At 35.9% G+C, this 24,157-nt stretch overlaps 1 protein-coding gene across 3 annotated transcripts in view; it reads left to right on the top strand.

The window, feature by feature from the left end:
* Fas (Fas cell surface death receptor) overlaps nt 1-24,157 on the top strand; it is a 52,976-nt gene that overhangs the window by 5,014 nt on the left and 23,805 nt on the right. Inside the window, exons 2-10 of one of the 3 annotated variants that reach the window (XM_047552376.1) lie at nt 9,020-9,185; nt 13,627-13,764; nt 14,923-15,031; nt 15,816-15,877; nt 16,035-16,097; nt 17,279-17,355; nt 18,453-18,477; nt 19,189-19,503; nt 20,215-21,715. In XM_047552376.1, the coding sequence (XP_047408332.1) occupies nt 9,020-9,185; nt 13,627-13,764; nt 14,923-15,031; nt 15,816-15,877; nt 16,035-16,097; nt 17,279-17,355; nt 18,453-18,477; nt 19,189-19,502 (954 nt within the window). In that variant the 3' untranslated portion in view covers nt 19,503; nt 20,215-21,715. Of the gene's footprint in view, nt 1-9,019; nt 9,186-13,626; nt 13,765-14,922; nt 15,032-15,815; nt 15,878-16,034; nt 16,098-17,278; nt 17,356-18,452; nt 18,478-19,188; nt 21,716-24,157 lie in introns of those variants that run through there. The other 2 variants (XM_047552377.1, XM_047552378.1) reach the window with 2 other exon arrangements.

The raw sequence follows: 24,157 nt of genomic DNA, 5'->3' as shown, positions 1-24,157 counted from the left end.
AGATTTTCTTTCCTGTAGCCCAAGTGTTATCCAGATGTGGTGAGCATGAATATTGCCAGGGATATTTGTGAAGATGATCATGAGAAGGCCCTATTCATAGAGATCCTGATTCCTTGGGTCTGTGGTGTGATATAAGTATTTTTTTTAATGCATCATTGTTTGATTCTAATATCTTTCAGATTTTGAGAATGATTTTTCTAACTTTAGCATTAAACTCAAAACCTAATCCCAGATGAAATTTCTTAGGTTCTTTCATTTTATTTTATTTTTTGGCTTGGTCAGTCATGAACCCAAACACTTATTCCTACTGCTTCAGCTACATCTGAACTCTCCAGGAACTGGCTTTAAAAAAGAAAGAAAATGTCCCTGGGATAGGATTAACTTGTGTTTTTTATTTTATATATTTGAAAAATGTAAAAAACAAATGAAATGGAATTTTCACTTATCTTTTTCATGTAAAAATTTATTTTTATTTCAGTTTTTCAATGATAGCATAAAATGGCATTACTAGTTCTTTATTTTTTTACAAAAATATATTAAAGATGATTAAAACCTTGACATCGAATTGTGCAATGATGCATTTTCTTAAAAAAGGAACTCTTGTCTTTTTTTTTAGAATTTATTTTTCCTTAAGTATTGATAAGTAACTAAAGTCTAATTAGCAGCAAGTAGAATTAGTTAGTGGAACTTTATCACTTGCTTCATTTTTCTCTTAGTAATAGAGATTTCAACCAGAATAGCAGGGCTAATAAGTCTGGTAAGAAGTAGTTCTGGTTCTTCTGAGTTCCTGACAATTTAATTTCTGCATACCATAGAAAATCTGTTCTCTTATCTGGTTAACTCTGCTTCTTATTATATGAGATAAGTCCTTGGGCTCAGCTATGCATTATCCCAAGTTTGTAGGTACCTCAAATCAAGAATCTGAAGGGTTGGGGAGGCTGTAATTTGACTCTTATATTAGTGTGCTGGGGCTGCGGTAACCAAGTACCACAGATAAGTGGCTTAAACAAAAGAAATTTATCATCTCACAGTTCTGGAGGCTGTAAGTCTGAGATCAAGGCGTCAGCAGGGTTGGTTCCTTCTGAGGACCATGAAGGAACTATCTGTCGCAGGCCTCTTTCCTTGGCTTATATACAACCATCTCTCTGTGTCCTTGAATCATGACTCTGTTAGTGTGTGCCCAGATTTCCTCTTCAAAAAAGGGCACCAGTCACATTGGATTAGAGCTCACTGTGAGTACCTCCTTTTAATCGCCTCTGTAAAGATCCCTTTTCCAAAGATAGTCATATTTTGAGGTACTGGGGATTAGGTCATGACCCTGTGAACTGGGGGGATGGGAGCACAATTCAGTCCACAAGTCTTGACTCTCTTGAGCTAGCTGAGTGACCACAGGCCAGTCACTATACCGGCTTGAAGCATTCTTCTGTCAGAGAGGGTGTTTAAAGACATCACCTTCAGAACCTTTCTGCTCTAAAACTAAAATGAGATATCACATTTTGATTCACATATTAAAGATCTTAGGAATTAGCTGAAGGCTTTGCTGGTGTCAACAAGACTTAAATTTTTAAAAATTTCTCACTTTCTGTTTCTACCTCTCACCGAAGTGCCCTCTGCCTTCTGTCTTGGTTGAATTCTGAAAGACAATTTGGGTGGTGAGCTCTTTTCCCTAGAACCCATCTCTTCTCATCAGTCTGTTTAAAGTTCAGATCCAGAGGTTAAGATGTCCTCTTAGAATTTGAGATGTCTAACTTTCAAACAATTCTATTAACAAGCATTTTAAATTAAGTTTTAAACCTAGTATTTATTATACTTCTATATTAGGGTAACTGTTATGCTTATTGAACAAGGTACACTTTTGAAAACACTGGATTCAAGTATGAACTAATATTCCTGATATTTTAAAACAAACCTTCTAGAACTTACACATATAAATGAATGTTTGCCACCCCTTTCCCCCACAGTAGCCTCTGTAGGTAACTAAACAACACTATAGTTATTAGATTTTTTTCTCCAGGCAGTTTATAAGCCACACTTATAAGCTCTTGAAGGTGTAAAAATAGTTTTTAAGAAATGTGTCTGTTTATTTATAGTTACATGATAGTACAAGGTGCTAAGTTATAACTACTTTTTACATATCTCATGGTCTCATTGGCAGCCCAGCAACTCAAGGGTTGCATTTTTGACATGGGAATCTATGAGGATATGACTAATAAGGATTCCTTTCTGGTAAAAATTCTTTAAGAAAAATAAACCTAAATTTCATCAGAGACAGAACTTACTGCCAGCTACAGTTACCAGTTTGTGGTGATTTGTATAACTGAGCTTTCAATTTCGTAAATTAAACCTTTCCCTTTAATGTGACACATCTTTTTTGTCTAACAATTTTGCTTCAAAAATGAAACACTTTCCTTCACTGTCAAACAGTGCCTTATTTTGAGTGGTGGTTGACATAGTCTCAGTGAATGCAAGCGAAATAAAATAGCCCTGATCACAATTATTTAAGGAACAAGTTATATTCAACTAAACTAAAGTTGATATTTATGATGTCTGATTTAGTAAAATCACCGAACTTCTAAAGAAAACTTGAGAATAATTAAATTTGTATGAATGAATAAATGCTATCAGTTCAAATTTTAGAATTGTTTTTCCACCTTCCAAATGCTAGGTAAGTTTTTAGATTCACTACCATTATTATCCAGATTTTTACTCTTATTGTAAAAGAAAAATAGATGATGAATCAATACAGATCTTCAGGCTTAACACAATCTGGTTACCACTGAAATTGTACCTTTTGATTTTTGTTGTTATACAATGAACACATGTCCAGCATAGTAAGAAAGAGATGAGTTAAGCAAAACAAAGGAACAAAGTTATTTCTAGTCTTAACAATGAGGAATAAAAACTATTTGAATTTCAGTGTGTTAAAAGCTGGTTTCCTGATGAGACTTTTTTTTTTTTCTTGAAATATCCTTTTTTATTAACTTCCTACTTTTTCAGTTTTTAACCTTCTGGTGTTGAATTGTCTAGACCTCTGTTATTCCCCTCATAAAGATAGCAAAACTTTTCCTATAGTCAATGAACATTGTGTTCTTGTGGAAGAAACTGCCTTCTGGCCTTTGGTTAGAAGTAAAACACTGTTTTCCATAATTACTGTGGAGCTTGCTGCTGCCTGGCTATGTCAAGACAAACCATTTGATGACTGTGCTCTGTATTGGAAAATTTCACTGACCATGTCAGGCATGTGTCTGCTCATTCTTGCCATTCAGAGGGCTGCCATTTTTCACCACTGCTTTACATTAAGTTTTTTCATGTTTGTTTCGAACTTCAATAAGAGCGTGTGTGTGTGTGTGTGTATGTGTGTTTTTGTGTGTGTGTGTGTGTGTGTGTGTGTGTTAGTTTCTTTCTTTTTCTTTTTTTTTTTTTTTCTTTCTTTCTCAAATCCTAGATCATCCTTCTACCATTTGCCACCACAAACTCTTTGGCGTCATCTTCAATGAGAGTCTCAGTTTCTTCCAGTAGTTTTAAGGTAGGAAGATAGATCTCCCATAGGCAGATAGGATTAAGGCCTCAGAGAAGGAAAGGATGGGAGGGAGACATCATTTCAACCTAGAAGGAAACATCAGCTCTGGAGGACATTCTGTGACTTACTACTCCCTGTCAGCTTTAACCACAATGACTTCTTAGTTAGAACACCTGTTTCTGTTCCTCACATCTTCTACCACAACCACCCTTCCTTAGTTACCCTCACCCTTATCCCGAGCAATGTGGAACACAAAACAGACCCGTACCCAAAGTGCTTTCTGTCCCCAAAAGATGTGTCAAACCACAAGGTTGGACTTGTCCTCTTAATTATGTAAATAAGGGATTGAAATTATGCACTTCTGTTTGACTTATTAAGCTTGGAGTTTGAAAAGCTTGCTTGGTCCATGCTGACATTCCTTACCCCACCAACCACCTGTGCTGGACCATCAGTATGTCTTTAAAAGCCCCTAGACAGCAGATACCCAGGGGCATCCCTCTCTTGGAGCCCCTCCTTTTGGGAGCTCTGCTTTATATTACTCTAATAAATCTTATTATTACTCTTAACCTTGTGTCCATGGATTTCATTCTTCAAATTCCCAAGATGAGGAACCTACCCATCCATAGTTCATGTTACAATCACAGGAACAAATTCTCCTATATCCTTAGAAAATTTCTAGGAGGGCTCAAAGGGAGCAATGATTTCCAGTTTTGATATCCTGTTTGTATGTTCCAGATCCCCACCCTTACCACTCCTGCTCTCATGGTCTTGGCTATTCCCAGAAACTCAACGCTGAATTGGAGGGAGGAAAATATAAACTCAGTTTCTTCCCAAGATGTTGTTGTGGCTGGCCAGATTTATCTTCCCTTCCAGTTAGAGCTCTGGCTTTGGGAATCTTGCTACAGTTTTCCCAGACTAAAGGACTTAGGGTTGACTTCTTAGGGTTCTCAGAGAAATACTGCCAAACACCTCCCTTTTCTGCAACATCCATTTGTTTGGAACGTTCATTATATAATTAACAGGCAGGCTTTTTGCCAATGATTATCTGAAAACAAATTGAGTTGTTTATGTGCCTAGATGAAGTAAAAGTAATTTGGAAACTAGCTCACAAACTTGAAACAGAGCCCAGACCTGACCTGATATACAGGACCTGAGTCTTTCCTCAGGCTTTCATACTTTTGGGTTATTGAATAAGTCATTGTTGTATTCTCGGCTCAGCTTCACTTATTAAAATGACTGTAATAACTCCTTCTACACAGATTTATTGTAACTATGATATATGATAGAGTTGATATATGTGATTGAACTTTGTAAAAGTTCAGGAAGGAACATGAATGGGGGTTGGTCCTCTCACTTAACCTTTTATGAATGACTCAGAAGGGGAAAGAGAGAAACAAATTTTCTCATTTACAGAAAATATTAAAATCCTGTAGGCAATAGGATTTTCCTGTAACTTGAAGAGTCAAGTTACAATAAACTTATGCTTAGAGTCATTTTAAAAATCTGCCTTGAAGCTGAACAGATGCCATTTTCCCTTTCTGCTCTGCCACTCCAGGATTCTGTGTGATGACAGTATCTATGGATACAGAAGGCTATATGATCTGACTGTGGCCTTGTGTTAAATGTTTTTAACCTGTGGATCAGGAGACATCTTTATTTCTTTTAATACCTTCTAATGATGTTTTTGCTGATAACGTTGGATTCTTCTTTACTCAGGCCATACCCTGGAAAGCCTTTCCAACTACCTCACTCCCCCTTGTACTTTGTAAAGTCACTGCCCAAGTGTCTTCTTGCTCAGTAGCCTTCCCAGACTACTCTTTTGAATCATCATGTTCCTACTTAAATTCTCCATGCTCCTAAACCTCCTTTACTCATTTATATTGCATTTATCTCTTCCTTACCTGTTGTGTATTTCTTTTTTTCACCATCTCTCTTTATATAATGGTTATTTTATATGTTAAGTTGGCTGGGCCACCTCACTGAGATAATTGATTAAACATTATTCTGGATGTTTATTCAATTATTATTCTGGATGTTTATTATTATTATTCATTATTCTGTGGAGATGTTTCTGGATGAGATTAACATTGATTGGAGTAAAGCTGACATAGCCTTCCATAATGTACTGTGGATCTTAACCAATTAGTTGAAGGCCTAAGTAGAACAGGGTGTCTGCCTCACCACCCTGAGCCAGAAAGAGTTCTGATAGCAGATTGTCTCTGGACTTGGGCTGTAGTTCTTCCCTGACTGCTGGCTTATCCTATCAGATTTCTGGTTCACTGAGCTTTCAAAATCATGTGAACCAATTCCTTAAGATAAATTTCTCATATCTCCCCAGACCCTCTCTCTCAACACAACACACATACAATCTGAACAAAACACCCTGCTTTCATATAAACTCAGAGAGACTTAAAATGAATTTGCTTAATTAATTGGCTTATGGATTATCTAGATGATGTGATTAAGGTTTCTCTGAATTAAAGAAATGTTATGGATATCTAAAATAATTTTTATTCTTCATTATTTTTCCATTTGGTTACCATTTGACTTAGTTTATGGACCTTTCAGACCTTAGATTTAACTCATTTTTTATCTTTTCTGGAGTACAGCTGATAACCTCCATAATGTAGGTGAGCCTCATCTAATCAGTTGTTGATTAGTTAATATATTGTTTAAAAGCATTACACCATCTCCTGGATATTGGATCAGATTTGCATACCAAGGAGGATAGGACTCTATACCCATAGAAGACACATGCGCACATGCACACACACTCAAACACACACACACAATTGGGCATCAACCTTGAGTGCTTTTTACTTGTCAATCTGGGCTGACCCAGTTCCTATAAATCTCATCCCTTTGAGTTTAAATCTGTGTCATCTTGTTTCTAGTGAGAAACCAGGACTGAAAGGAAGGAAAGCAAGTAATAACTCACCAGTAACTTTATTCTTCACAATAACAAAGGTGACTGACAATATAAAAGAATTGTTCTTGTTCAGTGTGCAACAAGACTTACTGATCTTTTCTAGCTACTAAGGAATTTTTACATTGATTTGAAAATTTTCATGTGCTCCAATGTCTGGAATGCTGAATAGTTAATATAATCAATTCCTAACCTTTAATTAGAAACTGGAGGTAGTTATAGAATAAGGAGTCCTAAAAATATGGCTTTCATTTGAAAGTCTCTCCTATCATAACAATTAACACTTTAGTATACCTCAAATCATGTTACTGTTTCCTAAAATCCAATTCTGTAACCTAGCTATGATTCTCTGATCTAAAAGAAGGACTAACATTAACATGATGACAGCAGGACCTTTTGTGGCAGAGAAAGAAGTAAGAACCATTATCCTGAAAAGGGAAACTGATGCCAAAAGTAATATTTTGTTTAAAACTCCATGTTTGTTGTGTTTTAGAAAAAAAAGATCTAAATTTATGTTTTAAAACAGAAAAGTCATGGGCTTGGGGCTCTGTAGTAGAGTGCTTGCTTGGGTTTGAGGTCTTGGGTTTAATTCCCAGCACATAAATAAATAAGTAAAATAAAATGCAGGTGTTACCTGGGGGTGTAGGTCAGTGGTAGAATGTTTGTCTGGCATGTGTGAGGCCTGAGGTTCCTCTACTTTTGGAAACTTGACATTCATTTATTTTCCATTATAATAAAAGTTAATTATCTTTTGTATTTTCAGAGCTCAGCTCAACGAGTTTGTTAGGTAGATTTGGCAGTGGTTTGGTGGGGAAGCCAGAATATTTAGTACCATTTTAAAAATCTGTGTACCAGTTCCAACTCTTCCTTATATTGAGTCGTTCATACCTTCAAAGTCAGCTATATTCTCTGTTAAGTTTACCCACCTCTGGGTATAGGGGAAAGAATGATATGGTAGGAATTAGGAGACAAATCTGAGCTCTACTTTTGCTAGTAAGTGACATGACCCTGGACATGTCAACCATTTCCTTGCTATTTTAGTGTCATTTTTCCTCTTGGAAGTCTGGATGTTAGAAATGCATCCTAAGATGAGGAAATGTGGACCACCACATCTCTTCATCTCTTCTTCATCCTCTCAGTCAGCCGTGTGGTATCCTCTGACCTGAAGGGAATACCAGTTTGGGCTGACGAAGGGAAAGGGCTGAGAGGGAAGTGGGGACTTTTTGGTTGTGATTTATATATGTAGAACTTTTGGTTCTCTTGACTCAGAAGATGCCAGTGTTATGGGTCTGCCATATAGTGGGGGGTGGGGGAAAGACACACAGGAAAGCTATGAAAACGATCTTGAGAAAACAAAGTTCAAAACTAATAGTGTAATGACTGGCAATAGAACTTACATACTTTGTGTAAGATGAGTGATGATTTTAAATTTATTTAGAGAGATAAAAAATAGATATTTAGGAAGCCCAAGAAAGGACCCAAGCAGGAATTATATATGTATAAGATATATATATATATAAGATATGATATACATCTTTTTATACATATGTATAAATATATATTTATTTATAATATATTTATAATATTATATAATATATAATATTTATGTATATAAAATATTTTTTCCTGTTTATGATCCTAAGGAACTCCACTCTATAGCTAGCTGAGATATACTTGACACAATGTGACTTAGAGTTATAGATGTTTGTTTGAAGGAGAAAGGAATCAAAAGTAGATTAAGGGTTGATTCTCTATAAAGAAAAGACCATTTTCCAGAACAAAAGTAAAGAAAATCCTATTGGTATAAGTGGAATATTTATTGTGTGGTTGGATAACAAGTGAAGATTTAATCATAAAACATTGATTCTGTGTTTGTATATAAGAAGGGAAGAAATCGCCATCCTGTAAGCTAAGTAGCAGGTTTGATAGAAATTACCACTTTTTGTTGTCGTAACAATCCTTTAAGATAGAAGATACTGTTCTCACTTAACAGATGAGAAAATTGAGTATCAGAACAGTTATATGACTTGCCTAAAATCACAGTTCTGATAGCAGCAGTAGGATTCAAACCACTGATGTTTTGAAATTTCTTTTTTCCAATTCTACTATGCTGTCCTTCATTGGAACTTCATGATATTCATAATAATGCCAGTGTTTATTATGCACCTATTTATGATGCACCCAGTTCTGTGGTAAGAGCTTTACATGCATGATTCCCTTTAATTATTACAACAGATCTATGAGGATGAGATTTCCACTGTGTGGATAAGGAAACTGAATTGAAGTTCTTTACCCATGACACAGGGCTGTAAGTGGGAGCCAGTACTCACTTTTGAGCAGAGCCCTGGTTCCTCCCATGCATGATGCCCTTACTTGTGTGGCTTAGGAACCTTGGCCTGAGCTGTGTGCAGGTGGTGGTCTCCTTTCTCTGTAATTAGTAAGCAGGATGGTGGGGCCCCAACATTGACTGTGCCTCTGCACAGCAGATCCAACCATTTGGTGAAGGTGACATCCATTTCCCAAATCACATGGTTCAGAAATCAATAAACTCTCTTCATGCTTTTATTTTGCAGGTACTTGCCTTTATCATTGGATCATTGTCCAGAATTATCAATGCTCGAGTGACTGATACCAACTCTGAAGTGTTGGAGTTGAGGGAGAATGTTACTAAAACTGAGACTCACTGCTCAAAAGGCCTGCATCTTGGAGGCCAGTTCTGCTGTCAGCTCTGTCCTCCTGGTAAGTCATAAATATATTCAGAGATTGGAATGAAAATCAGGGTGGGGGTAGTAATTCATTAGTAATAGTGAATCCATTATCTTTACAACTTTGGAGTTTCCTATAGTGTTATAATATTACTGGGGGAAAAACAACTCTGAAATTATTTTCCAAAGACCAGTTTTATTTATCTTTATCAAACTTGTTTGATATGATTATGTTAAGTAAAATTTACAAATTACATGTATCCCCAAAATAAGAGATTTGTCTATTTAGCTCCATTTCTCATGAGAACTTTTTAGTGGGTATTAAAGCTTATTATTTAAAACTGACTGGGATATATTATAATGATAGTGAAGCTCTGAAAGCAAGGGACTCTCACTGTTATAGGCTATGTCTCACACTTCCCCTCAGTTGGGTCTTGAAGGTGGCCGTTTGTCCTGGCACAATATTTGCATTTTGTAGCCAAATAACTAGATAAACTAGAAATGCAATGGACAGAAACCAATGATTTTTAAAAAACAGTATTTTGAAATGCAAATCAATTTCAGATTAAAAATCCTTCAAACATTAGCAAATTAGAAGCTAAGCAGGATGTAATTGTGCAAACTATTTTTTCCAACTTCGAGTTGATTATGGTTGCATTACAGATATGGATCTTTCTCAAATGTATTGTGAAGACAGGGAGGTAAAGGAAAGAAATACATGGGTTTGTGTGATTTATGCAACAGATTAATAGGCCCCCAAAAGATTGTAGAAGGCCTGTTAGTAGGACTTGTTGGCCTCCCGGGATTCCCATACTCCCAGTGCAAAGCAGGGATCAGTCAGGTATGTGAAAAGATTCTGAGTCCCCCTTAGCTTCTGGTACAGAATTTAATAAACTTTATGGAAAAATATCTCTTATAATACAACCCATTTGTACTTAATCCCTTTTACATTTACCCTTTTCCAATAGGAATGAAGAATGGCTTCTTGACTTTCTTATAACTTGCTGAACAGGATCAATTTTCCCTATGAACTGGAATCTTTTCACAGTTTTAAAAATCAAAACATAAAAGAAAAATATCATGTTTTGTATATCACACTTTCAAGCATTTTTACCTTTTTGCTCCTTTGCTTTATTTTATTTTCATTTAGGAAGTGATCTTAGCCCTGGTGTGTTTGCTTATGGGATAAGAACTGCATTCTACCACATAGCAATGTAATTGATACAAACTTACAAGAAAGAAAGTTGAATGTATGGGTCAGAAATTTGAAAATGTTTAGAACCACTGACACAGTAATTTATTTATGAAAAATGCCTTAAGAAAAATAGTCAAAAATAAAATACTGAATGCATGACATTTCACTGTGATGCCCAATGATGTGGAATTGCTTAAGTGAATTCTGGAGTATTTAAAGGAGTAGTTATCTCTCAATCAAAGTCAAAGTATATCAAAGTTTCTAATATAATCCTCAACTGTATAAATAAATCCCCTTTCATGACTGCCAACTGACTTGCTGACTGGATCAACGGCTTCTTTTTGTTCCTTCTCTAACATTCTAGGTAGCATCGAATACAGGATAAAACTCTTCCCACTTTTTATTCCGTTATTGAATTTTTGACTTATTAGTGTTCAAGTTGCTTCCAAATCTGTTTATACTTATTGTTACTGTGATTTTAATGCAATTTAATTAACCATTATAAAAATCAATGAAATATGAATACTGAGAAAATATAAATTTAGGAAAACTTGGTTGAATTTTTTGGAGAATTTCAGGCATTCAGACAATTGGTGTGTTTAAGCAATAAAGAAGGGAGGAAGGGAAGGAAGAAAGAGGAAAAGGAAGGAAATAACCAACAGGAAATTATAGGTGATACATTATGGATATGACAAGTGATAAAGCATCTGGAAATCTAATACGTTGGTTCTATATCACAAGATTAGAAAATGATTACATAATGATTCTTTGCAAATAAAAATAAAATGCAGTGTTTTCTAATTACTCCATATGTGAATTGACATTTTTGATCAATAAAATGTCCCAATTATTTTATCATATCCAATAAGGATTCTGCAGTTCGTTTCATTCACACTACACACACACACACACACACACACACACACACACACACACCTATTACACATGTATATGCTTACTCATGTGCATATGTGTGTGTGTTTATATGTATAGAGATACAAGAAAATAATATCTCAAAGTAGTTGATATATAAATGCTTTCATACTTTCTTTTCCCAGACATTTTATAATAATCATGTATCATTATACTCAGAAAACAATGTATTTTAAAATCTTTTTTTTGGGGAAAACAATTACTTATTTTTCATATTTAAAAAAATTTAATTTGTAAACTTTGGAGAAAAAATACATGTGAGTTCTTGTATCTCCGTTACACTTTAAGTATGTTGGGCACATTCTGTGAAGAGATCAATTTATTTGGAAACCAGCATAATACTACTTACAGGAAACATAGTTGTTATTTCACTGTGTTCCTCAGGATACTGACTTAATGTTACATAGCCTTGATGCCCTGTGTTTGAATTTTGTTCTGGATCTCCATGATTTGATTATTTTTTTCTATTGAAAGACTGTTGTTTTTATTTACTGAAATATCATGTATATTTACATTTCATAATTTTCTTATAGTAAATATTTTTTATAAAAAAGAATGCTGGGGATGGGGATATAGCTCAGTTGGTAGAGTGCTTGCCTCATATGCACAAGGCCCTAGGTTCAATCCCTAGCCCACAAAAAAATTAAGGTTTAAAAAAAAGAATGCTATATGGTTATTAAGAAAGTCCTGTACTTAGGAAACATCATGTAAATTATTTTTGCTGTATGTGGGAGTAGAATGGATTAGACTTTCTGTATTTTTAAAAATTAGTTCTACCATTAATAATCAGTCACTAAAGATGCTTTTCTGTTTATATTTTCCATCTATTTCTTCTTCATTCTTTATTCCCTTATGCTAATCTGTTTTCCCCATAACACTTATCACCACTGAACTTCATGTATTTATTATTTGCACATTGTCTGCCTGGGAAGGTGAAAGTCTTAGAGATGAAGGCTTTGACTTATTTCTTACAGCATCTCCAGCTCCTAGAAACTGCCTCTCACACAATAGGCATTTAATAAACTCTTGTTAAATATGTGAATTTTCCCAAAGACCTTGTTGCATAATACATAGTTATATCAATGCCACGATTGATTTTTAAAGTTAATTAAAGCAAGCCTGAATATTATTTTAAACTGTTTTCATTAAGAAAACAATGCTGATGATAAATTTTGTTATAAATATGTTTATGCCTGCCCAGCAAAATGTACTTTATTCCTGGTGGAAAAGGAAAAGAAAGAAAGGGAGAGAAGGGGAAACTGAGCATTCACTACACAGGGTAGGTGCATTCTAATAGCAATGTAAGAGAAGGATTATTATCTCCATCTTATGCATAGCAGAATTAGACTGAGAGAGTAAATGCTTGTTAAATATTTGATAGCTACTAAAGATTTGACCAAAGTCTTTAGAACTTCTAATGTTCTTTTCCTAAAACTGCATTATCTCTTATTAGGATTTGTGGACTTTGAAAAGTAAAATAAGAAGTCAGAACAAAATGAATTAGTTCAGTAATCTCTGTGGCCAGGCCATTTCTGCCCTGAGTATCTATCTCCCAACTTCTTCCCTCCTTCCAGAGAAGTTAGTTGGCAAAAGCATTTCTTTGAGTGCATTTGGTCATTCTAACCTCTTTCCCACTTTTTAATCTGCTCTTAGAGTTAATTATCCTGTTCTTCTAGGCACATTCCTTCACTCATTCTTTTAGCTTTTGTCTTAGAAGACTTTCTCACTCATAACATGATTTTTTTACAATAACCTTCTCCCCATCATATTTATATACCATTAGCTTAAATACTGCCATTCCCCCCACCCCGCCATTTTAGGAGTGTTTTATTGTCATTCCTGTTTTAGTCAACTGTTTTGCTGCTGTGACTAAAAGACCAGACCAGAACAATTGTAGAGGAGGAGAAAAAGTTCATTTGAGGGCTCACAGTTTCAGAGGTCTCAGTCCATAGATAGTTGGCCCCATTCCTCGGTGCTTGAGGTGAGCCTGAACATCAGAGTAGAAGAGTATGATCACATGATGATCAGAAAGCAGAGAGAGAGAGTCTACTTGCCAGATACAAAATATATATCCCAAAGGCATGCATCCAGTGACCACCCCCCTCCTCCAGCTATACCCTACCCACATTCAGCTAGCACTCAGTTAATCCCTATCAGGGGATTAAATCACTGATTGAATGATGGATCTCATAACCCAATCTTTTCTCCTCTAAACCTTCTTGCATTGTCTCATATATGAGCTTTTGTGGAACATCTTACATCCAAACCATAACAATTCCTGTGCATTCCTCATACTGTTACATAGCTACCTCACCTTCAAACACTTGATCTTTTTTTTCTTGCTCAGGCACAAGGAAAGTTGCTGACTGCACAGTCAATGGGGATAAACCAACATGCATACCCTGCCAAGAAGGGAAGGAGTACACAGATAATGAACATTATTCTTCTAAATGCAGAAGATGTAAGTTATGTGATGGAGAACACGGTAAGTGTCTTAGAAAGCAATTGAAAGAGCCCAAACATGGTACTTCATATAGAGCCATTTATCATACAATTTGAGATTGACCCCTCTTTTGATGTGATGTTGACATACAGGAAGGTACAGAATGGGGCTGGCTGGAGCATTGGAGGACCAGATACTGAGCTAAAATTCACTGGTCTGGACATCTTTGGGTCAAGCCTCAGTAGTTCTCCCAGATTAAGGCAGATAAATAAATATCAGGTCAAAGAATTCATCATCCCCAGTCAAAACCATAGAAACTCTTTTTATCCTACCTTGATTTATGCTTGTATAATGGTCTTTATTCATGGCCAGAAAGAGCTTTGAAGGCTATAAACTCAAGAACAGAGAAACCCAAAATGTTGGTAGGATATTCCCTCATATTTGGAGATCTGGTTTGTCTTGATAATTCCATTTGAGGACCTAAATTTTCATGGATATCTCAATCTCTTCTGAGGGAGTTGGTTAAAATATAACAAGTACTCCTCATCTTGTTTGATATCAGAAAGCCTCCCAGCAAAAAGCTTTTCTTGTCCCTAATTAGGCTATAAAGCAAGATTTCTCATCCCTGGTTGTGTATGTGAAAATTGCCTAAGGAACTATTAAAAATGTCAGGGCTTAGGTCTCACCTTACAGAAATTAAATCAGAATCTCTTAAGTGAGGGCCTTGGCTGTGGTCTAATTAGACATTCTCTGTTCCAACAAGCTCTGAGTGATGATTATGCTTCTGGCCCATGGGCTCATTTCTGAGTAGCAAGACTCTAGGCTAGAGGAACACAGGAACCATCTAACAGTGGTAGGGTAGTCTTGGTTGCTGACTGCACAGTCAATGGGGATAAACCAACATGCATGCTCTGCCAAGAAGGTAAGGAGTACACAGATAATGAACATTATTCTTCTAAATGCAGAAGATGTAAGTTATGTGATGGAGGACACTTAAAACTCTGCTAAATGATTGCTGGCTGTTTCAACCTGTGGGTATCTGTTTTGATATTTAACACTGCCTATGTTACTAAAGGCTTGATGGTATAACTGTTGATCTGAGTAGTGGATCTCAAAAATCCATGCAGCCCTTGATCATTATTTTCATAGTTCATTTATAACTAACTGCTATAATTAATATTTTCCAAACTGAATTTCTAGGTTTAGAAGTGGAGACAAACTGTAACCAGACCCAGAATACCAAGTGCAGATGTAAACCAAACTTTTATTGTGACACTTCTGTATGTGAACACTGTGAGCCATGCACCATGTAAGTTTTAGTCTTTCAGTGATGAAAACATTAGATGTTCCCTAAGAAGAGACTCTTTTCCTAGAGAGAAGCCCACACTGACCAAGATTCAAGAATTAAAGTTCTAGTTTTATTTTTCCTTCCAAGTAACTAGATGACCTTTCACTCATTCAAACATGATTGAGCACTGACCATTATTGCACACTTCCTGTGCACTTGGCACCATATTGACTGCTAAACCTGATGATGTAAACTGGGTTTCTGACCACCAGTGTTTGACTTTTAAAGAAAATTCCACGTGAGCCTCTTGAGTCTCCTTATCATCACTTAATGCCAAGAGTGGAACCAACAGAAGCTAGGTGAATAGCTTCCCTAAGCAATATCATGTTCATAGTCTGCTCTCTGGGTATTTTAATGTTTTATAAGATTATTTTGGAAATTTATCTTGGTAGTTCATTTTTTAAAAGATAGTTTATTTTAAGGTCTGGTATTTTAAGAATTCAATTTATTACCAACTTGAAGTTTGTTTTTGGATCTATTTCATCTTCCCTTGTATGCCAGTATTTTATCTTCCTTTAACTTTTGATATCTTAAAACATAGTAACTCTTGGTGTTTTCTCATAAAAACACCCCAAATCATGTTATTAACTTGCACTTAGTTTTAGATGATAATCTAGAAATATTTGAGGAAAAATATTTCTCTGAGACATAAAGATGATAAAAATGGCCCCAAATATACTTGTATCATTGAAAATTATGATGGAATCACTCCAAGCTTTCTGAATTTTTCCTATATTTTTTCCAGGTGTGAACATGGAATCATTGAGAAGTGCACACCCACCAGCAACACCGAATGCAAAAAAGAAAGTAATCATTTCTTTTTGTCATTATATTCCTTTCTCTTATCCTCACCATCAAATATGAAGAAAAAACAACTGATTTTAATTATTTAAGAATACAATACTTTGTTTAATCTTAAAAATTGCTTGTTTTCTTATAAAATGTCCAATGTTCCCAACTACAGGTTTCAATTATAACTTGTGGTGGTTATTGTTGTTCCTACTACTCCCGATTGCAATAGTTTTTGGTAAGTTCTTAGTTTGTTCAAACTGTAGATTTGAAGTTTTGCCCACAAGAATTTTTCTGTCTCCTATCTGTAAGAAAGCTACCAAGTGTAGCTCTGTTGTATTGTTGATCTCCTGCTACTTAACACACTCCTGAAAGCTGATAAGATACCCTCTGCTGCTGTTTCTGATGAACAGTTTTAGGGAACTGGCTGATATTCCCATTCTCCCTTTAAGCAAGTGCTCTCTGCAGTAACAGTCAGCCAAAAATCAGAAGTAATCCTTCACTACTCATTAAGATTGTCATATGAGTTAAGAGAACACAGAAAGCAAGGACCATCCTTGAAACAGAATTGCAAAGGACATTTGATAAACTCATCCCTTTTTGTACCTCCTGAACCTTGACCAAGATGTTTTTTTTGGAAAAATTATCATTTGTCCTCCTTAACTTAAAATATGATGGTAACACATTTTATGTAAGGATCACTTGTTAAAGTCAGCAGATAAGCTCCAGATTAGATATAATCATAAATATCCTGGAGAATAGCTTTAAATCATTCATAAAATACAGGGTCACACCATCTTTCAGTAACTCCGAAGCATCAAACTTTTCCTCCTCTGTGAACAAGTTACTGCTTCTTCAATTCAACTAAGATATGATTTTTGTCTTAGCTTTAGAGGTTGTTTAATTAAAATTACATAGTTGGTGTTTAAACAGTTGTACTCAGGATGTACAGATTCTTTTCTTCCATCTCATACAAACTTCAAGGAAAACACTCCTTGAATGTGTACACCTGAGTTACTCATAAGTATTATGTAGTTGAACTTCCAGGCGTTAAATGCCCTACTACAGCAGGTTGATTTCAACTTTCCACATCCTATGACTTCTGAGTCCTTCTGCAGTCATGCAACCCACCATGCTGGAGAGGAAGTGGTGGTGGCCGTACAGTCAGTTACAAGCCAACTTCATGTAAGGCCAGGGTGTGGTAATTGGATGATTCAGTCAAGATGTGGCTTGTCTCTAGAACACTTGACTCAGCAGGGTAAGTTTAGCACAGTGCCATTTCCTGTTGTGTTTGGCCACTTTAAATTTCAGTGAATTTCTCTTTCTTCTCTCTTATATATTTTCCTGTGAAAGTATCTTCTCATATGCTTTCTACCAGGTTGAAGTCTGAGTCTGATAGAAATTACTTTGGTCTTTCAGGGCTGATTTTTCAGGGCAGATTTTTCAAGTGCCTCAGTAGAAAACATGGTTACCATGAATCGATGCCCTCCCATCTGGTAGGTGTATCAACTTTCTTAAAAAACAGAGAAAGTAGTGATGCAGCTTTTTGTTTGTTACTTTCTTTTAAACCAACATGTAGTGTGTTAATGTGTATATGGGTTAGAACAGCATCAAAAATGAGTTAAGATATGGTACCTAATTTATAAGTAAGCTTGTACACACACTTTGTGAAACATCAAAAGGGATTGCATAGAGGGAAATGAGGGGTGGTGGGGGAGGGAGAAGGAAAGGTAATGGAATGAGACAAACATCATTACCCTATGTACATGTATAATTACACAAATGGCATGACTCTACTTCATGTACAACCAGAGTAATGAAAAGTTGTGTACCCCATTTGTGTACAACAAATTAAAAAAACAATAATAAAAGGGAGTGGAAGTGTACTGAATGTGAGTTGGACAAAGGATGTGGCCAAGGCCCATATTTCACATTGGTGTGACCCCTGCAGAGAGATGACATTTATCAAAGCCTGGATTCAGCCTGGGCAAATAGATTGCTCTTAAAATCTGTCACAAAAGCATATCCTGACTCTTTCCAGCAAACTATAGAGCCAATCTCTTGTTGTATCTTTTTCTAACATGGGATCAAGACATTTCAAATAGCAAAAATATACATTGGGAAGAGAAACCAGTTCCAGTTAATTGACTAATGATGTTTTCATTTGAGGAAAGGACTCAGAGGGAGTGAAGTTCTTTAAATCAATATGGTACATAAGAATTTCAATTTGAGTCATTTTTCTGCTGTCAAACATAAGAATAGGTATAGTGAAGAAAATTTGACAATGTTTATATTGTTTACTTTAATGCATATATATGAAAAATAATCTCATTTTATTCCATGGATTTCTTAGATTCCTTGACTTTGTAAAAAATGAGCCAATATTGCTTAGTTTCTAGTGAGGCCAGAAACTTTCAAAATTTGAATGATGAAAGAACCCGTCTTAATAACTTAGTCTAGTTTCCTAATTCTACACCTCAGACACCTGAATGTACTTTCTTGAGAATGAAGGAATTAGAAGGTGACATTTAGAATATTCTAAAAGTATTTTTATTTGTCTTTCTCCCTGCCTCCATTTTTTTTTTCTCCCCAGGAAACAGTGCCAATGAATTTCCCAGGTAAGGCTTTATCATTTTATTTCTAAGAAATAGCTTCCTTTGCAGGAGTAGGTAAATTTTAGAATAAAATATTACTAATTTCAGTGACATATTGTAGACTTTGCTACTACTTGGGCTTATAGTTCTTCTTGCTCACCATCACGGGTTTATTCAGTAGTTCATTTAAATCTATAATACTCATTGCTAAAAATAAATCAGGTAGCAACATACCACCACATTCTGAGAAAGTGTTCCTTCAGAACTGGTTGGGTGTATTGTAGCACTCCTGTCCAGAGTGACATAGAGGTTAAATGGAATTGTAGACTCAGTCATCTTTGTTGTACTCAACTCTGTAACAACACCCTGATGCTGTTTGATTCTGTCCTTTGCCCCGGGCTTCAGAGATAAGATAATCACAACTTTTGGTCTGTTCTTTTATGCTGTGGGTCACTGATCCTCAGTTCTGTGACAGATATTAGAGGTGATTTCTTTTAAACCTCTTATTTCATACATGAGATAGGAGGAAACAGAGACGTTATATGTCATTTCCTAATCAGATAGCAAACTACTGAGGCCACAGCAGTAACTGGAATTAGAACTCAGGGTTACTTTTGCTTTTGTTCTTCCACAATCAGTTGTTTGGGTCTTTAGGACTTACCTGTATTTTTAATTGTGGTAATGGGAATTTCATTTAAAAGAACAAATTTTCAGGGACTATATTCTATTTTTCAGATGTCGACTTGAGTAAATATATCATTAGTATTGCTGAACATATGACAATAAATCAAGTTAGAGAATTTGTTCGGAAGAATGGTATCAATGAAGCCAAGATAGATGAGATCAAGAATGACAATCTCCAAGATACAGCTGAGCAGAAAGTCCAACTGCTTCGTAACTGGTATCAATTTCATGGGAAGAAAGATGCATATGACACTTTAATTAAAAGTCTCAGAAAAGCCAATCTTTGTGCTCTTGCTGAGAAAATTCAGGATATTGTACAGAAAGACATTAATGAACATGAAAATGAAAGACAAAGTTTGGCCTAAGGTGAGAAAAGAACTAACACAGTTCTGAGTATGTGTAGTTGATAAAGAAAAATTAGTGTGAAAAAAGTCTTGCATAGTTAAAGGCTGTAAATATCAATTGGCTTTTTATTAGGTGCATTCTATTTTTTCATTTGTTATATTTGTAGAGCTACAAATTTTTACAGATTTCAAAGTTATCAGGATTCTTCCTTCAAGAACGTTTAAGATATGTGGGAAGACAGACATACATGGTCAAGAGTAAATGGAGTGGCATGTTAAATACCCAAAGAGAAATGTGCACAAAGGGAAAAGAGCTTAGGATTGTGCTATAGCATCTCACATATGGTTCTTCCATGTAAATGTAATTAGTGCATATTAGTATAAATGTCTGCCCACTGTGACTTCTTTTTACAAATCAACAGAAGCTATGACCTTTTGCTGCGACATCAGTCACTAGAAAGACTGCTTTGCTTCTATATTACTTCTATGTATTTCTATGATGACTCTAGAGATCTTGCCATATTTGTAAATTTTATTTACCACTCTGGCAAAGCTTGCATATATATTTAAATGTATTATTTACACTTCAAAGATCTTTGTGCAGATCACTGGTATTCTATGGTTCAAATTTCAGCTTTGAATTGCATGGAAAATGAAGATTGGATTGTAATTCTTAAATATTTTCTATTTGTATACCATTTTACTAGACCAAAATACTTTATTTCTTCCTCAGGTATCAAAAGCATTTCAAACAGGAGAATGTTACTAGACTTTTTCTACCTCCATTGCTGTTCATCTTGACAGTCTAATACATTCCCAAACATGGAAGGATTTTCAAAGAAAGACATAATGATACTATAAAATTCAAGACTGCCCTTAGCCTTTCTAGCCTGGTCTGGAACAGACTAAACTATTCATACAGGTGGCAGCTTCATGACATAGCATGAGTCTGCTATTGAAAGTGATAAGGTTCTTATTTTGTCCTCACTCTGCAGAATGTTCCAAAATTCCCCTTGTATTATTTTTGGCTACAAATGAAAGCTTATACCTAGCAAAGGTAAAATGGTGTCAGGTTTTAGGAATTGCTCTTGTTATTCTCTGCAGGTTCTCAAACAAGCTCTTCTACCTACTGATTCTTGGTTATTTTTACATTAAAACATCTGTGAAAGTTTGTATTAAATATGAATTTTAATAAAGGATATTTATATTTTAATAAAGGATATTTTATGTTTATATAGATGTACAGTGACCTGAAGATGGTTATAAACCAAAGCAGGTACTTAGAACTACCTAAAGAGCTTCCATTGAGAAAGGATTCTTCCCCACTTAATGTTTGGAAATATAGGTTAAAATATTTAATTAAAGCAATGTTTTTGGATTTTTAATTCTCTCTCTTTTGGTGGGGGTTTGCTTTTTGTTTTTTTTCCTTTTCTGTAACTGCTGTTTATAAATCTTCAAAGCTTTCTTTGATCACTTAGAAGGTACTTCCTTTTAAAAGTCCTTTTAATAGCTAAATAATTATTTCTATAGATTGTTATTGCCAAGAATACCTTTTTCAAATAGCACATAATGATTTGTTAGAAAAGGTTACATTCAGACACCAAAATGGGCATAGGAAAGTATAAATTTGAAAGTGTAGGTTTACTGGTAAGAAAGCTGATATTCTATTCTAGCTATTTGGTGACCACTGATTCTCTCTTAACCCTTAAAATGTATTTCTTTCATTTTTCATGGTGGTAATAGCATGATTTAAACACAGATGTCTCACAGCACAGTAGCTTTTATATTAACCCTAAAGTTGGCTTAAACTACATTGCAAAGTCAAATATAATAAGTATAGTAGTAGCAATATTAAGAAAGTGTGACTATAATTCATTAGTAGCCAGCCATATCAGATAACTGAAGTTGACTTCAGGAATCTGATATGAGTAGGGGATTTCCTTCTCTCCCTCAAAGTCACATACTAAGAAATAGTTCTGGTCTATATCTTTGTTAGGGCAGGTCTAGAATAGCCTTAACTATGACTAGTCCAGACCTAAAAGTCTGACACTGCTTGGGTTTGTTCCATAGGGTGTTTGCATTCTGGTTGACTGAACTTAACACCTCCCATTCCTGTGACATCTTTGGGAATTGTTCTGTTTATAGCTCTCAGTAGTACTTCCCCTGTAATTGTTCTTTGCCTGACTTTTAAGAGTCTTACTGCTTCATGTCCCTGTAGTATTCAGTGGGAGACTCCAGAGAACCTCTGGGTAGATCTGGAATTACTTTTCTTTCCTTTTTTATTATTAGTGCATCTTTTTAAGAATATTTTTATTTAAATAAAATAAATAAAAATCATAATTATACCTAATAGTGTGATTTATTATGTCACATTCATATGTTAGTACATTCAGAATAATGGGTTTCATTATGACATATCCATACATGCAAATAACATACTTGGATCACACAACCCTCAACTTCCCTTCCATACCCTCCCCTCTCTCCCAACTTCCCCTGAATACTTTCTCACCTCTAATAGTCTTCCTGCCATTTCCATGTCATCTTTTTCCCCGCCAAAATGGGCATAGGAAAGTATAAATTTGAAAGTGTAGGGAAAACATGAGATACTTGTCTTTCTGAGTCTGTCATATTTCGTTTGTCATTATGATCTCCAGCTCTGTCTGTTTTCCTGAAAATAACATGATTTATTCTTCATGGCTGAATAATACTTGAAACTATTTTTCTGTATAGTTCCCTTTCTTCCAGTACTCTGTACTGCAAAGTCCAGCAGCTTCAGCCTCCTCCACTCCAATCTCTGCTCTTTATCTTAGCAAGATGACTGTGCTTTGCTGAGGGGCCCCACCTGTGTGGGGAAAATCTGAGTGATCACAGGACTCTCCTCATCAATTTCTCTTTTCTAAGTGTTCAAAGTCTGTGTTGCTTTGTCTAGTTTTCTAGCTGTAGATAGCAGGAGGGCAAGGCTGGTGCTAGTTATTCTTCATAGTCCAAAGTGAAATTCCTACTTTGCAAGGAAATAATTGACTTAGAGAACATCCTGTACCCTCTCTTGTCAGTTCCAACCAAGAAATCTGTGTTCATTTGGGAGGAGGAGGAAGTTGAAGAGGTTTTTGTACTTGGCAGTATGGCTTTTCTATTTGCAGCTTCATCCACAGGCCCCAAGCAGGATTGCTTCCACATCAGCAATCACATCTATGTTCCTGGGTTGAGGGAGCTCCTTGGTTCAAAGTCACCCTCATTCTGGTGAACCTGGTCTAGTCTGTGGTGAGCATTCTGGGTATGGGTATGACCCAAATGTCACTTATGAGCTGCAGAAAGAAAGGCTGTTTGCAGAAGGTCACAGGTCACATGGTGGCCTTACCTACCCAAGTATCTTAAAGGTCTTCCTCATTTGAATGTTCATGGATTGATTCCACACATTTCTGATTTGATTTGACATTTTGTAGGTGTCAAAGCTGTCTGGATAGTGGATATAAAATCAATATTAATAATGCATGTAATTTAGAATTTTTTCCCAATAATACAACAACAACAACAAAAATAATTTTTTTCCATGCCAATTCCTGAATGATAATTTATCCAGGTTTAGAATTTTATACCAAGGAGCAGGGGATGTAACTTATTCAGCATGCCTAAGACCCTGGGTTCAATTCCCAGCACAGAAAGAGAGAAAAGAAAACAAACCAAAAAAAGAAGGAAAACAAAAGAAAAAGAAAGATTGTATTGTCAGTCTTCCTGAGATGAGATCTTGCTAAATTTTCAAGGCTCAGGACTGTCTTGCCCCAGCCTCTGAATAGCTGGCATTACAGGCATGTGCCACCATGCCTGGTTTGAAGTACTGTTTAGAATTGCTTTGTTTTCTTAATTTCAACTGCAGTGATTTTATGCCAGTTTTGTAGGTTGGCTTTCCTGTGTGACTTTCTTATATACCTTTTACTTCTTTTTTTTTTGTACTGGGGATTTAGCACTGAGTTATATCCCCAATCTTTTTCATTTTTGAGACAGGGTTTCACTTTTACTTAATTGCTTATGGCCTCACAAATTTTCTGAGGCTGGCCTCAAATTTTCCATCCTCCTATCTCAGCCTCCTGAATCACTGGGATTACAGGCCATGGTGCCCAGTTTTTCAAATACTTTTGAACTTGGTTTGTAGATCCATCTTGAGTGACAGATGATTTTCTATTTCTCTGCACAAGCTTCTCTCCCAGAATAGTAGTTTTGTGTGTTCTCATACTAGATTTTCCAGAGTCCCTAACTGTTAGCCAGGATTTATGGATATCTTGGGGCTCATGCCCCTTTGTGATATCAGGGCTAGAGTAGTTTTAGTCCTATGTCTGGGAACAACTTGGCTCAGCTACTGGTCATAAGGTTATGTCTGGGTCTTCCCAGTTCCTTAGGCCTCGGCTTCATTTAATTCATAACTCCAGGCAGTGTTTAATAGTAGCTTGGTTTTGGCTATTTTGTTTGTTTGTTTGTGGTTCTGGGATGGGTTGGAACCTAGGGCTTCAGCTCTGCTAGGCAAGCACTTCCACTGAGCTACACCCAACCCAGACCCTGATTTTGAGGAAATGAGCCTGATTCTGTTTTCTACCTCCAGCAGGTCACATTTTTTCCTCTACTAAACCTCTCTGCTTTGCTCTCAGGTGTTGACCCAATGAGACTTTGGCTTGTGCCCA

This window comes from Sciurus carolinensis, chromosome 5, assembly GCF_902686445.1.
Source record: "Sciurus carolinensis chromosome 5, mSciCar1.2, whole genome shotgun sequence".
NCBI lineage: Eukaryota > Metazoa > Chordata > Mammalia > Rodentia > Sciuridae > Sciurus > Sciurus carolinensis.
Note: the sequence above shows the minus strand (reverse complement) of the source record. Positions and strands in the feature narration are given on the sequence as shown.